At 47.4% G+C, this 15,164-nt stretch overlaps 1 protein-coding gene across 2 annotated transcripts in view; it reads right to left on the reverse strand.

The window, feature by feature from the left end:
• The window catches only part of MYO5C (myosin VC), a 333,517-nt gene that overhangs the window by 25,600 nt on the left and 292,753 nt on the right, over positions 1 to 15,164 (reverse strand). For both annotated transcript variants that reach the window (XM_063926097.1, XM_063926096.1), the window contains exon 36: positions 5,731 to 5,820. In XM_063926097.1, coding sequence (XP_063782167.1) covers positions 5,731 to 5,820 — 90 coding nt within the window. The remainder of the gene's footprint in view (positions 1 to 5,730; positions 5,821 to 15,164) is intronic.

The raw sequence follows: 15,164 nt of genomic DNA on the forward strand, positions 1-15,164 counted from the left end.
ATTCTTTTTTGTTGTTGTATGTTGTTTTGTTATGTGTTCTTATCACATTATTTTAATATTGCTTTTCGCTATGATTATATTACTGACGTACATAATGCGCAAGTAGTGTAGCTCAAAAACCAGAGCTAATAAAAACATTCTGAAGTCATATTCTTTTTTCTTGACCTCAGATTAGTAAAGTATGACTATTTTTAAAAATGTAAAAAAATTAAAAGTATTTTTTTTTTTTTTGTATTATGCAGTGTTAAGTCTATCCAGGACAGAAAAATAATTTTTCAGAGCATAGTGGGTCAAATGACTTTTCATTTATGAGCTATAGACAGGAAAAATAGTCCATAGAGGAAACAAATACCCTTTACCATGATCCATGCCAAAATGATTTTTAGGTAATTAGAGCAATGCAGAAAATGTTTCTCAGTATGTCTGGCTAGCTCTCCTCAGTACAGGAATACCAAATACTGTGTCCTTTGTACAATGGCCCTCATTTCAAGTTGATCGCTAGCTGCCGTTGTTCGCTGCGTAGCGATCATTTGAAAAAATGGCAAAACTACGCATGCATATGAGCCGCAATGTGCACGCGCAGCGTACGGGTACAAAGAACATCGTTGTTTTGCACTGCTTCTAGCGACGATTTCATTCGCACATCTGATCGCAAGTAGATTGACAGGAAGTGGGAGTTTATGGGTGTCAACTGACCGTTTTCTGGGAGTGTTTGGAAAAACGCAGGCGTGTCCAGGCGTTTGCAGGGTGGGTATCTGACGTCAATTCCGGGACCTTCATCGCAGCAAGCATCGCACAGAATAAGTAACTACAGGACTGGTCGTGTTTTGCACAAAATGTTTTTGTACCACTCGGCTACACAGGCGTTCGCACTCTTGCAAAGTGAAAATACACTCCCCCGTGGGCGGCGACTATGCGTTTGCACGGCTGCTAAAAGTAGCTAGCGAGTAATCAACTCGGAATGAGGGCCTAGGTCTGCTGCAGTTATGGTGTCCAAAAACAATGGAATTCACTTTAGTTGTACAGTACAAGAGTTTTATTGGAGCTATACATTCTTAAAGTGGGGAGAAGCAGGGAGTTAGCGACCAAAACTGGGGTCATGCAGGTTTAGGTTATAATATAATGTGTGTGACATTAATGCATTTTGTATGAATTTCATGGATAATCTGTGATATAGTTAAAGATATGATGGACTGAGGAAATAATGGAGATAGTAAGAATAGTTTAGATTCATTATTGTTACTTGTATTTTTTTGGTTTACTAATTTATTTTTAATTATATCTTTGGGTTCATTGGCAGTTAATTAATACTAGCAGACATGCCTGCCAACAGAATAATATATACACTATGATTGTTGGAAAACCCCCTGAACCTGATTGAACTTTATCTTGTCTATCCTTTTAATGCCGTAGGCATTTGGAAGTGCTCCTGAAAAACGGCGGTACATATTAATGCTACATTAGGGGCTAATTCAAGGAATGCAAAATTGCTAAAATGTAAAAATAAAAAAAATCTGCATAGTGCGCATGCGCACGGAATGCAACGGTCATGCGCAAAGTAAAATCTATGTCTAAAATTACAACTTCTCAGACGTAGCAAAAACTGCATATGCACTCCAAAAAGTAGGCGTGTAGGGGGCATATCAAAGGACTGGACTCGCAAAAATTACGAGCAGGGGCATGTTGTGGGCGTATGCGGATTTTCGAGAGGCGGTGCCTACGCATTTTTTTCAACTGAACGCACATTTATGGTGTACAGTTTCTGAGTGACTACAGCCGTAATGTGTAAAAAGGGGGACACAGTCTGCCGTAATGTGTAGAAAGGGGGACGCTGTCTGCCGTAATGTGTAAAAAGGGGGACTGGCTGCCGTAAATGGGTAGAAAAGGAGACTGGCTGCTGTAATGTGTAAAAAGGGGGATGCTGTCTCCCGTAATGTGTAAAAAGGGGGACGCTGTCTGCCGTAATGTGTAAAAAGGGGACGCTGTCTACCGTAATGTGTAAAAAGGGGATGCTGTCTACTGTAATGTGTAAAAAGGGGACGCAGTATGCCGTAATGTGTAAAAAGGGGACACTGTCTGCCGTAATGTGTAAAAAGGGGGACGCTGTCTGCCGTAATGTGTAAAAAGGGGGACGCTGTCTGCCGTAATGTGTAAAAAGGGGACGCTGTCTGCTGTAATGTGTAAAAAGGGGACGCTGTCTGCCGTAATGTGTAAAAAGGGGGACGCTGTCTGCCGTAATGTGTAAAAAGGGCACGCTGTCTGCAGTAATGTGTAAAAGGAGGTGCTGTCTGCCGTAATGTGTAAAAAGGGCACGCTGTCTGCCGTAATGTGTAAATAGGGGACACTGTCTGCCGTAATGTGTAAAAAGGGGACGCTGTCTACCGTAACGTGTAAAGAGGGGGATGCTGTCTGTCGTAATGTGTAAAAAGGGCACGCTGTCTGCCGTAATGTGTAAAAAGGGGACTAGCTGCCGTAGTGTGTAAAAAGGGGACGCTGTCTGCCGTAATGTGTAAAATGGGGGACTGGCTGCCGTAATGTGTAAAAAGGGGGCCTGGCTGCCGTAATGTGTAAAAGGGGCTCTACCTGGTTTAGTGGCACTACTGTGCAGTGTAATTTGAATAATGGAGACTACTGTGCACCGTAGTATGAAGTGGTATTATTTTGTGGTCACGCCCCTTCCCCATGAAGCCACGCCCCTATATATTTTTCACGTGCTTACGGCGCGCACTGCCCCTATCTTGCATGGGGGAGCTCCAATGCCGTTTCTTGCACACAAATTGACTCATTACAAACCGCCTCTGCTGTGCTGGCTGCGCCGCGCTGGAGAAGAGGAGAGGAGAGCAGCAGCGCCGGAGGCATGGGAGGAGGAGGAGGGAGGGGGACTGGAGCTGCAGAAGTGCTATGTAATTGGTAGTGGCGCCGCTGCAGCAGTCCCTCTCCTTCCGCATTGGCTGCCCGGCGCTGCTGTGAATGCTGGGATGCGCTTCCCTCATCACAGCATTCACAGCGGCGTTGGCCAGCCAATGCGGAAGGAGAGGGACATCTGCAGCGGCGCCACCACCAATTACACTGTGCTGCTGCGGCTGCAGTCCCCCTCCTCCTTCTCCCCTGCCCAGGATCTGCTGTATGAAGCCTGCACCGAGGAGCCTGAGCCAGCGGGGAGAGATGGTAAGTATCTGTCTGTCTATCTATCTATCTATCTATCTATCTATCTATCTATCTATCTATCTATCTATCTATCTATCTATCTATCTCTCTATCTCTCTATCTATCTATTCTGTCTGCCGCAATGTGTAAAAAGGGGGACTGGCTGCCGCAATGTGTAAAAAGGGGTACTGGCTTCCGTAATGTGTAAAAAGGGGGACTGGCTGCCGTAATGTGTAGAAAGGTGGACTGGCTGCTGTAATGTGTAAAAAGGGGGACGCTGTCTGCCGTAATGTGTAAAAAGGGGACGCTGTTTACCGTAATGTGTAAAAAGGGGACACTGTCTACTGTAATGTGTAAAAAGGGGAAGCTGTCTGCCGTAATGTGTAAAAAGGGGGACGCTGTCTGCCGTAATGTGTAAAAAGGGTGGCGCTGTCTGCCGTAATGTGTAAAAAGGGTGGCGCTGTCTGCCGTAATGTGTAAAAAGGGGGACGCTGTCTGCCGTAATGTGTAAAAAGGGGACGCTGTCTGCCGTAATGTGTAAAAAGGGGGACTGGCTGCCGTAATGTGTAGAAAGGGAGACTGGCTGCTGTAATGTGTAAAAAGGGGGACGCTGTCTGCCGTAATGTGTATAAAGGGGGACTCTGTCTGCCGTAATGTGTATAAAGGGGGACACTGTCAAAGGGGACGCTGTCTACCATAATGAGTAAATAGGGGACGCTGTCTGCCGTAATGTGTAAAAAGGGGGAGGCTGTCTGCCGTAATGTGTAAAAAGGGGGACCCTCTCTGCCGTAATGTGTAAAAATGGGGACGCTGTCCGCCGTAATGTGTAAAAAGGGGACGCTGTATGCCGTAATGTGTAAAAAGGGCACGCTGTCTGTCGTAATGTGTAAATAGGGGATGCTGTCTGCCGTAATGTGTAAAAAAGGGGACGCTGTCTGCCGTAATGTGTAAAAAGGGGGACGCTGTCTGCCGTAATGTGTAAAAAGGGGACTGGCTGCCGTAATGTGTAAAAAGGGGACGCTGTCTGCCGTAATGTGTAAAAAGGGGGACTGGCTGCCGTAATGTGTAAAAAGGGGGCCTGGCTACCGTAATGTGTAAAAGGGGCTCTACCTGGTGTAGTGGCGCTACTGTGCAGCGTAATTTGAATAATGGAGACTACTGTGCACCGTAGTATGAAGTGGTATTATTTTGTGGACACGCCCCTTCCCCATGAAGCCACGCCCCTATATATTTTTTGCGTGCTTACGGTGCGCACTGCCCCTATCTTGCATGGGGTTCACTACGGTATGCCGGCGGTCGGGCTCCCGGCGACCAGCATACCGGCGCCAGGAGCCTGACCGCCGGCTTACCGACAGTGTGGCGAGCGCAAATGAGCCCCAATGAGCCCCTTGCGGGCTCACTGTGCGCGCCACGCTACAGGCACGGTGGCGCGCTACGCTATTTTATTCTCCCTCCAGGGGGGTCGTGGACCCCCACGAGGGAGAATAAGTGTCGTATGCCGGCTGTCGGGATCCCGGCGCCGGTATACTGTGCGCCGGGATCCCGTCAGTCGGCATACTGAAGACCACCCCTTGCATGGGGGGCCCCCAATGCCGTTTCTTGCACACAGCGCTAAAATGCCTAGTTACAGCACTGCCTCTAAAATGTTAGTATCCTAATAATTCTTTAAGTTAATAACAATTCAGGTTTGTCAAGAACACACTTGTTTTCCTACAAACATGTACAATAACATTTACAAGCAAGTTTTTTTTTTTGATTGATGGCTTTTTAATGGCTTTTTGTTTAAAAGGTGAGTTCTTTATGATTTAAAGCAACAAACAATTATTATCTTCAAAAAATCATACCCACATAATGTACATGTGTAAGGTTTTTTTTTTAAATTAGTTTCCCCCTTGACAAAGGTACATTAATATGTCATGTATGTAAACTTTCGATATAAAAAAAAACTATTTTTTTTTCCTTTTTCCGCTTGCGCTTGTGGATTCACCAGCGGAAGTAGCTTGTGTTGTTGTTCGACGCATCCTGTCAGTAGGCATGATTGGCTCAATGTTATGTGTGGCTGATGTTAAATTGTGACATCAGAAATCTTTACACAAAAAATGCGACTAAATGTAAGGTTTTTTTCGCAAAAAATGCGGATTTTTAAATCTCATTGCAAAATTTTCAAATTTGACATGTCCACATTTTTTTGTAACATTAAATGAGTGTTGCAGATTTTCCGTTTGGGCGTGCTTTCGCAATTTTGCAATTGGTCGCAGTTTTTGCAAATTTGTACTTTTTACGATCCTTACTGAATTAGCCCCAAGATGAATACATTCCAATTTTGCACTATAAAATAGTGACATAATGAAATGACTTAAATATATTATAAAAACTCAGCTTAGCAAGTTCCTATCAAAAAGGGGAAAAAAAAGACAGTAAAGCTGAAGTCCCCTGTGACACAGACAGGTGTATATAAAGCAACAGTCAGTTTGGTTGAGATGGGACCACTGAGCTGTACAGTGAAACACGTTAACCAGCTCTTAACCACATCGTTCAACATGCATAGAGTTTTGCATAACAGAGGTGTAAGGAAACACCTACCTCTTCTCCACTGTACTGTTTTAAACAGTTGAGGATATGGTGGACGTTGGAAAGCCAGAATGACAACATTTCAAAGTCATCCACATGTTCCTTAGTAACAAAAAAAGATAAAAATAAATAATAATAAAAAAAGCAAATCAACAAATAAACAATTTAGAAAATGCTGTTCACATTTAACAGTTAATATACATTTTAGTATATAGGAGGGTATTCAATTTGGGACCTTTTTTTCACCTAGGCAAAAAAATTGCACTTTTTGCTATTTTTAGGGTGAATTCACTCTATTCAATAGCAGAGCCGTATTTTCGCCTAGGTGAAAAATTTGGCAGGTGCAAAAAATATGTGGATCGGCGGATCCACGTGTTTTCGCACCTGCGCTGGTGAAAGCGTGGGACTTTTTTGCCGATTTTGAGGCATTTTGCGCCAATGCCTTTTCATTACAAAAAAAAGAAGAGAAAAGGCATTGGCAAAAATGCCTTAAAAAACGGGCGAAAATGGTCCGCAACTGAATATGTAGGGGGGTGAATTAGATAGCTGCAAAATTGTCGGAGCTAATTGAATACCCCCCATATTCTTATTTAATTAAACTGGGGTCAAACATAAAAAGTTTAAAAATAAGAATTTACTCACCGTTAATTCTATTTCTCGTAGTCCGTAGTGGATGCTGGGAACTCCGTAAGGACCATGGGGAATAGACGGGCTCCGCAGGAGACTGGGCACTCTAAAAGAAAGATTAGGTACTATCTGGTGTGCACTGGCTCCTCCCTCTATGCCCCTCCTCCAGACCTCAGTTAGGGAAACTGTGCCCGGAAGAGCTGACACAACAAGGAAAGGATTTGGATTCCAGGGTAAGACTCATACCAGCCACACCAATCACACTGTACAACTTGCGATAACCATACCAAGTTAACAGTATGAACAACAACTGAGCCTCCTTGTACGGATGGCTCATAACAATAACCCTTTAGCGAAGCAATAAATATACATGTATTGCAGAGAGTCCGCACTTGGGACGGGCGCCCAGCATCCACTACGGACTACGAGAAATAGAATTACCGGTGAGTAAATTCTTATTTTCTCTGACGTCCTAGTGGATGCTGGGAACTCCGTAAGGACCATGGGGATTATACCAAAGCTCCCAAACGGGCGGGAGAGTGCGGATGACTCTGCAGCACCGAATGAGCAAACTCAAGGTCCTCCTCAGCCAGGGTATCAAACTTGTAGAATTTAGCAAATGTGTTTGAACCCGACCAAGTAGCAGTTCGGCAAAGCTGTAAAGCCGAGACCCCTCGGGCAGCCGCCCAAAAAGAGCCCACCTTCCTTGTGGAATGAGCTTTTACTAATTTAGGATGCGGCAGTCCAGCCGCAGAATGTGCCAGCTGAATCGTGCAACAGATCCAGCGAGCAATAGTTTGCTTTGAAGCAGGAGCACCCAGCTTGTTGGGTGCATGCAGGATAAATAGCGAGTCAGTTTTCCTGACTCCAGCCGTCCTGGAAACATACATTTTCAAAGCCCGGACTACGTCCAGCAACTTGGAAGCCTCCAAGTCCTGAGTAGCCGCAGGCACCACAATAGGTTGGTTCAAATGAAACGCTGATACCACCTTTGGGAGAAATTGGGGACGAGTCCTCAATTCTGCCCTGTCCATATGGAAGATCAGATACGGGCTTTTACATGACAAAGCCGCCAATTCTGACACACGCCTAGCTGCCGAAATCTGGACCTTTATGGATCCTAATTTTAGGCCCATAGTCACTCCTGACTGTAGGAAGTGCAGGAATCGACCCAGCTGGAATTCCTCTGTAGGGGCCTTCCTGGCCTCACACCAAGCAACATATTTTCGCCATATACGGTGATAATGTTTTGCTGTCACGTCTTTCCTAGCCTTTATCAGCGTAGGAATAACTTCATCCGGAATGCCCTTTTCCGCTAGGATCCGGCGTTCAACCGCCATGCCGTCAAACGCAGCCGCGGTAAGTCTTGGAACAGACAGGGCCCCTGCTGTAACAGGTCCTGTCTGAGAGGCAGAGGCCATGGGTCCTCTGAGATCATTTCTTGTAGTTCTGGGTACCAAGTTCTTCTTGGCCAATCCGGAACGATGAGTATAGTTCTTACTCCTCTCTTTCTTACTATCCTCAGTACCTTGGGTATGAGAGGAAGAGGAGGGAACACATAAACCGACTGGTACACCCACGGTGTCATTAGTGCGTCAACAGCTATCGCCTGAGGATCCCTTGACCTGGCGCAATATCTTTTTAGCTTTTTGTTGAGGCGGGACGCCATCATGTCCACCTGTGGCAGTTCCCAGCGATTTACAATCTGTGTGAAGACTTCTTGATGAAGTCCCCACTCTCCCGGGTGGAGGTCGTGCCTGCTGAGGAAGTCTGCTTCCCAGTTGTCCACTCCCGGAATGAACACTGCTGACAGTGCTAGCACGTGATTCTCCGCCCATCGAAGAATCCTTGTGGCTTCTGCCATTGCCATCCTGCTTCTTGTGCCGCCCTGGCGGTTTACATGGGCGACCGCCGTGATGTTGTCTGACTGAATCAGTACTGGTTGGTTTTGAAGCAGGGGCTCTGCTTGCCTCAGGGCGTTGTAAATGGCCCTTAGTTCCAGTATATTTATGTGTAGTGAAGTCTCCAGACTTGACCACTGTCCTTGGAAGTTTCTTCCCTGAGTGACTGCCCCCCATCCTCGGAGGCTTGCATCCGTGGTCACCAGGACCCAGTCCTGTATGCCGAACCTGCTGCCCTCGAGAAGATGAGCACTCTGCAGCCACCACAGCAGAGACACCCTGGCCCTTGGGGACAGGGTGATCAACCGATGCATCTGAAGATGCGATCCGGACCATTTGTCCAACAGATCCCACTGAAAGATCCTTGCATGGAACCTGCCGAAGAGAATTGCTTCGTAAGAAGCCACCATCTTTCCCAGGACTCGCGTGCAGTGATGCACCGACACCTGTTTTGGTTTCAGGAGGTCCCTGACCAGAGATGACAATTCCTGGGCCTTCTCCACCGGGAGAAACACCTTCTTCTGTTCTGTGTCCAGAATCATGCCCAGGAAAAGCAGACGCGTCGCAGGAATCAGCTGCGACTTTGGGATATTCAGAATCCAGCCGTGCTGTTGCAACACTTCCTGAGAGAGTGCTACACTGACCAACAACTGCTCTCTGGACCTCGCCTTTATGAGGAGATCGTCCAAGTACGGGATAATAATAATTCCCTTCTTCCGAAGGAGTATCATCATTTCGGCCATTACCTTGGTAAATATTCTCGGTGCCGTGGACAGGCCAAACGGCAACGTCTGGAATTGGTAATGACAGTCCTGTACCACAAATCTGAGGTACTCCTGGTGAGGTGGGTAAATGGGGACATGCAAGTAAGCATCTTTGATGTCCAGCGACACCATAAAATCCCCCTCTTCCAGGCTTGCAATGACCGCTCTGAGCGATTCCATTTTGAACTTGAATTTCTTTATATAAGTGTTCAAGGACTTTAAATTCAGAATGGGTCTCACCGAACCGTCCGGTTTCGGTACCACAAACATTGTGGAATAGTAACCCCGTCCCTGTTGAAGGAGGGGGACCTTGATTATCACCTGCTGGAGGTACAGCTTGTGAATTGCCGCCAGTACTACCTCCCTTTCCCTGGGAGCAGCTGGCAAGGCAGATTTGAGGTAACGGCGAGGGGGAGTCGCCTCGAACTCCAGCTTGTATCCCTGAGATACAATTTGTACAGCCCATAGATCCACTTGTGAGCGAACCCACTGGTTGCTGAAGTTTCGGAGACGCGCCCCCACCGCACCTGGCTCCGCCTGTGGAGCCCCAACGTCATGCGGTGGACTTAGTGGAAGCAGGGGAGGATTTTTGTTCCTGGGAACTGGCTGCCTGGTGCAGCTTCTTTCCTCTACCCTTGCCTCTGGCCAGAAAGGATGCTCCTCTGACCCGCTTGCCTTTCTGAGGCCGAAAGGACTGCACTTGATAATACGGTGCTTTCTTAGGCTGTGAGGGAACCTGAGGCAAAAAAGTCGACTTCCCAGCTGTTGCTGTGGATACGAGGTCCGAGAGACCGTCCCCAAACAATTCCTCACCCTTATAAGGCAAAACCTCCATGTGTTTTTTAGAATCAGCATCATCTGTCCACTGCCGAGTCCATAATACTCTCCTGGCAGAAATGGACATTGCATTAATTCTAGATGCCAGCAGGCAAATGTCCCTCTGGGCATCCCGGATATATAAGATGACATCTTTTATATGTTCGAGGGTTAGCAAAGCAGTATCCCTGTCGAGGGAATCAATGTTGTCTGACAGGGTATCAGTCCATGCTGCTGCAGCACTACACATCCAGGCTGAAGCAATAGCAGGTCTCAGTAGAGTACCAGAGTGTGTATACACAGACTTCAGGATAGCTTCCTGCTTTCTATCCGCAGGCTCCTTTAGGGCGGCCGTATCCTGAGACGGCAGTGCCACCCTTTTAGATAAGCGTGTGAGCGCCTTGTCCACCCTAGGGGATGTTTCCCAACGTAACCTATCCGTTGGCGGGAAAGGGTACGCCATCAGTAACCTCTTAGAAATCACTAGTTTCTTATCAGGGGAACTCCACGCTTCTTCACACAATTCATTTAATTCATCAGATGGGGGAAAAGTCACTGGCTGCTTTTTCTCCCCAAACATAATACCCCTCTTGGTGGTAACCGGGTTAATGTCAGAAATGTGCAGTACATCTTTCATTGCAGTAATCATGCATCGGATGGCCTTTGTAGACTGTACATTTGTCTCATCCTCATCTACACTGGAGTCAGACTCCGTGTCGACATCTGTGTCTACCATCTGAGCTAGCGGGCGTTTATGAGCCCCCGACGGCTTCTGAGTCGCCTGGGCAGGCGCGGGCTGAGACCCCGGCTGTCCCAAGGCTGCTGCGTCATCGAACCTTTTATGTAAGGAGTTGACACGGTCGGTTAAGACCTTCCACATATCCATCCAATCAGGTGTCGGCCCGTCGGGGGCGACACCACATTTATCTGCCCCTGCTCCGCCTCCACATAACCCTCCTCATCAAACATGTCGACACAGCCGTACCGACACACCGCACACACACAGGGAATGCTCAGACTGAGGACAGGACCCCACAAAGTCCTTTGGGGAGACAGAGAGAGAGTATGCCAGCACACACCACAGCGCTATATAACACAGGGATTCACACTATAAAAAGTGATTTACCCAATAGCTGCTTAAATATCTTATTTGCGCCTAAATTTATGTGCCCCCCCCCCCTCTCTTTTTTACCTTTCTTGTATCAGGATACTGCAGGGGAGAGCCTGGGGAGCTGCTTCCAGCGGAGCTGTAAAGGGAAAATGGCGCTGGTGTGCTGAGGAAGAAGGCCCCGCCCCCTCAGCGGCGGGCTTCTGTCCCGCGTTTTCTGTAACTTAATGGCGGGGGTTTTTACACATATACAGTTAACAGACTGTATTATGTGTATTTTATGCCAAAAGGTATTATAATTGCTGCCCAGGGCGCCCCCCCCCCCCCCCCCCAGCGCCCTGCACCCTACAGTGACCGGATTGTGTGGTGTGCTGTGGGAGCAATGGCGCACAGCTGCAGTGCTGTGCGCTACCTTAATGAAGACAGGAGTCTTCTGCCGCCGATTTCATCGCTTCTCTTCTGTCTTCTGGCTCTACAAGGGGGACGGCGGCGCGGCTCCGGGAACGGACGATCGAGGTCAGGCCCTGTGTTCGAACCCTCTGGAGCTAATGGTGTCCAGTAGCCTAAGAAGCACAAGCTAGCTGCAAGCAGGTAGGTTTGCTTCTCTCCCCTCAGTCCCACGTAGCAGTGAGTCTGTTGTCAGCAGATCTCACTGAAAATAAAAAACCTAACAAATACTTTCTTTTCTAGCAAGCTCAGGAGAGCCCACTAGGAGCACCCAGCTCTGGCCGGGCACAGATTCTAACTGAGGTCTGGAGGAGCGGCATAGAGGGAGGAGCCAGTGCACACCAGATAGTACCTAATCTTTCTTTTAGAGTGCCCAGTCTCCTGCGGAGCCCGTCTATTTCCCATGGTCCTTACGGAGTTCCCAGCATCCACTAGGACGTCAGAGAAAATTATTTTTCTCAGCTCCATTCCCAATGCACAATGCACAAGTAATGTCGACCAGTAAGACATAATTGCCTATTTAACCCTGAAGGTAGACAAGCCAAGTACGCAGCAAGAGGTGGCGCTCACTGCCTCTGCCTAGTCTTCTGCAATCTTTGTTAATCAGAGAAATGCAAGTTGAACTGGCAGGTTTCCTGGAAGTAGGCCTGCAAAGGGGATGTAGTTAATTTCCCGAAGGTCGGGATCCTGGTGGTAGATATAATGACACCCAGGATCCCGACCGTTCTTTCAGCAGGATGTGCTCGCGTCCTGGGGTGAGAGGTTAGGTTTAGGCATTAGAAGTAGGGTTAGGGTGCAGGGGTCGGAAGGGTATGGTTAGGTACCGGGGAGTGTGTGGGGGGAAAGGGGGGGGGGAGGGGTTGCCGTCAGGATTCTGATGGTCGGGATGCCGCTGTCAGTATTCTGATCGCTAGCATCCCGTCCATCTGGATATCATACTGAATTCCTGCAGAAACTCCAGTTTGTTTATTTGTAAATGTGCAAAAGAATAATCTTGGGGATATATGAATGAATTGGTCATCTCTACCCAGGGACGTAGCCAGAACTTTGTGGGCCCCATAATCACATTTTGAAGAGGTCCCTGTTCCAAGAGACATCTCTTTGCAGAAGTTGTTAATTTTATGCCCCACAGTAGTACCCTAGTTTATTTTATCAACCATAGTAGTGCCCTAGCTCACATTATGTCACACTGTAGGAGTGCCAGAACACATTATGCCACATAGTACCCCCAATTCACATTATGGCATGCAGTTCCCCAGTTCATATTATGTCACATTACAGTGCCCCTATTCATATTAAGTCACACTATAGTGCTTACACTTCACTTCATACTTTGCAACATGACAGAGCCCCAGTTAATTTTATGTTAGAATGTAAGCTTTCACGAGCAGGGCCCTCTTCCCTCATCTTCAATACTCCCTTTCAACTGCAACAAATCCCTGATACTTATTCCAGTGTCATCTGCTGATGCAGCTATGTTTATATACCCTGTACTTGTCCTATATTGTGTTGAACTGTAAGTTACTGTTTTCTTGTTTTGCTTATTTGTTTATGTACTCTGTAATTGGGCGCTGCAGATCCCATGTGGTGCCATATAAATAAAGGATAATAATAATAATTATAATGCCCTCCGGTTCATTTTATTCTACTTTCAATGAGCAGGTCCAGGGGCATAACTAGATATACTGTAGCCCCCTAGGCAAACGTCTGTAAGGGCCTCTATGTACCAGCCAACAGTGAAAAAATAAGAATTTACTCACCGGTAATTCTATTTCTCGTAGTCCGTATTGGATGCTGGGACTCCGTAAGGACCATGGGGAATAGCGGCTCCGCAGGAGACTGGGCACAACTAAAAGAAAGCTTTAGACTACTGGTGTGCACTGGCTCCTCCCACTATGACCCTCCTCCAGACTTCAGTTAGGATACTGTGCCCGGAAGAGCTGACACAATAAGGAAGGATTTTGAATCCCGGGTAAGACTCATACCAGCCACACCAATCACACCGTATAACTCGTGATACAATACCCAGTTAACAGTATGATAACAACTGAGCCTCTCAACAGATGGCTCAACAATAACCCTTTAGTTAAACAATAACTATATACAAGTATTGCAGACAATCCGCACTTGGGATGGGCGCCCAGCATCCACTACGGACTACGAGAAATAGAATTACCGGTGAGTAAATTCTTATTTTCTCTGACGTCCTAAGTGGATGCTGGGACTCCGTAAGGACCATGGGGATTATACCAAAGCTCCCAAACGGGCGGGAGAGTGCGGATGACTCTGCAGCACTGAATGGGCAAACTCTAGGTCCTCCTCAGCCAGGGTGTCAAACTTGTAGAATTTAGCAAATGTGTTTGACCCCGACCAAGTAGCTGCTCGGCAAAGTTGTAGAGCCGAGACCCCTCGGGCAGCCGCCCAAGAAGAGCCCACCTTCCTCGTGGAATGGGCTTTCACTGATTTAGGATGCGGCAGTCCAGCCGCAGAATGTGCAAGCTGAATCGTACTACAGATCCAGCGAGCAATAGTCTGCTTTGAAGCAGGTGCACCCAACTTGTTGGGCGCATACAGGATAAATAGGGAGTCAGTCTTTCTGACTCCAGCTGTCCTGGAAACATAAATTTTCAGGGCCCTGACTACGTCCAACAACTTGGAAGCCTCCAAGTCTTTAGTAGCCGCAGGCACCACGATAGGTTGGTTCAGATGAAAGGCTGATACCACCTTAGGGAGAAATTGGGGACGAGTCCTCAATTCTGCCCTATCCATATGGAAAATTAGATAAGGGCTTTTACATGACAAAGCCGCCAATTCTGATACACGCCTGGCCGAAGCCAAGGCCAACAACATGACCACTTTCCACGTGAGATACTTCAATTCCACGGTTTTAAGTGGCTCAAACCAATGTGACTTTAGGAAATCCAACACCACGTTGAGATCCCAAGGTGCCACTGGAGGCACAAAAGGGGGCTGAATATGCAGCACTCCCTTAACAAAAGTTTGAACTTCAGGTAGTGAAGCCAGTTCTCTCTGGAAGAAAATCGATAGAGCCGAAATCTGGACCTTAATGGAACCCAATTTTAGGCCAATAGTCACCCCTGACTGTAGGAAGTGCAGGAAACGGCCCAGCTGAAATTCTTCCGTTGGGGCCTTCCTGGCTTCACACCACGCAACATATTTTCGCCATATGCGGTGATAATGGTTTGCAGTTACTTCTTTCCTAGCTTTAATCAGCGTAGGAATGACTTCCTCCGGAATGCCCTTTTCCTTCAGGATCCGGTGTTCAACCACCATGCCGTCAAACGCAGCCGCGGTAAGTCTTGGAACAGACAGGGCCCCTGCTGCAGCAGGTCCTGTCTGAGCGGCAGAGGCCATGGGTCCTCTGAGATCATTTCTTGAAGTTCCGGGTACCAAGCTCTTTTTGGCCAATCCGGAACAATGAGTATAGTTCTTACTCCTCTTCTCCTTATTATCCTCAGTACCTTTGGTATGAGAGGAAGAGGAGGGAACACATAAACCGACCGGTACACCCAAGGTGTCACTAGAGCGTCCACAGCTATCGCCTGCGGGTCTCTTGACCTGGCGCAATATCTTTCTAGCTTTTTGTTTAGGCGGGACGCCATCATGTCCACCTGTGGCCTTTCCCAACGGTTTACAATCAGTTGGAAGACTTCTGGATGAAGTCCCCACTCTCCCGGGTGGAGGTCGTGCCTGCTGAGGAAGTCTGCTTCCCAGTTGTCCACTTCCGGAATGAACACTGCTGACAGTGCTAACACATGATTT

The sequence above is a fragment of the Pseudophryne corroboree genome, chromosome 6 (assembly GCF_028390025.1).
Source record: "Pseudophryne corroboree isolate aPseCor3 chromosome 6, aPseCor3.hap2, whole genome shotgun sequence".
NCBI lineage: Eukaryota > Metazoa > Chordata > Amphibia > Anura > Myobatrachidae > Pseudophryne > Pseudophryne corroboree.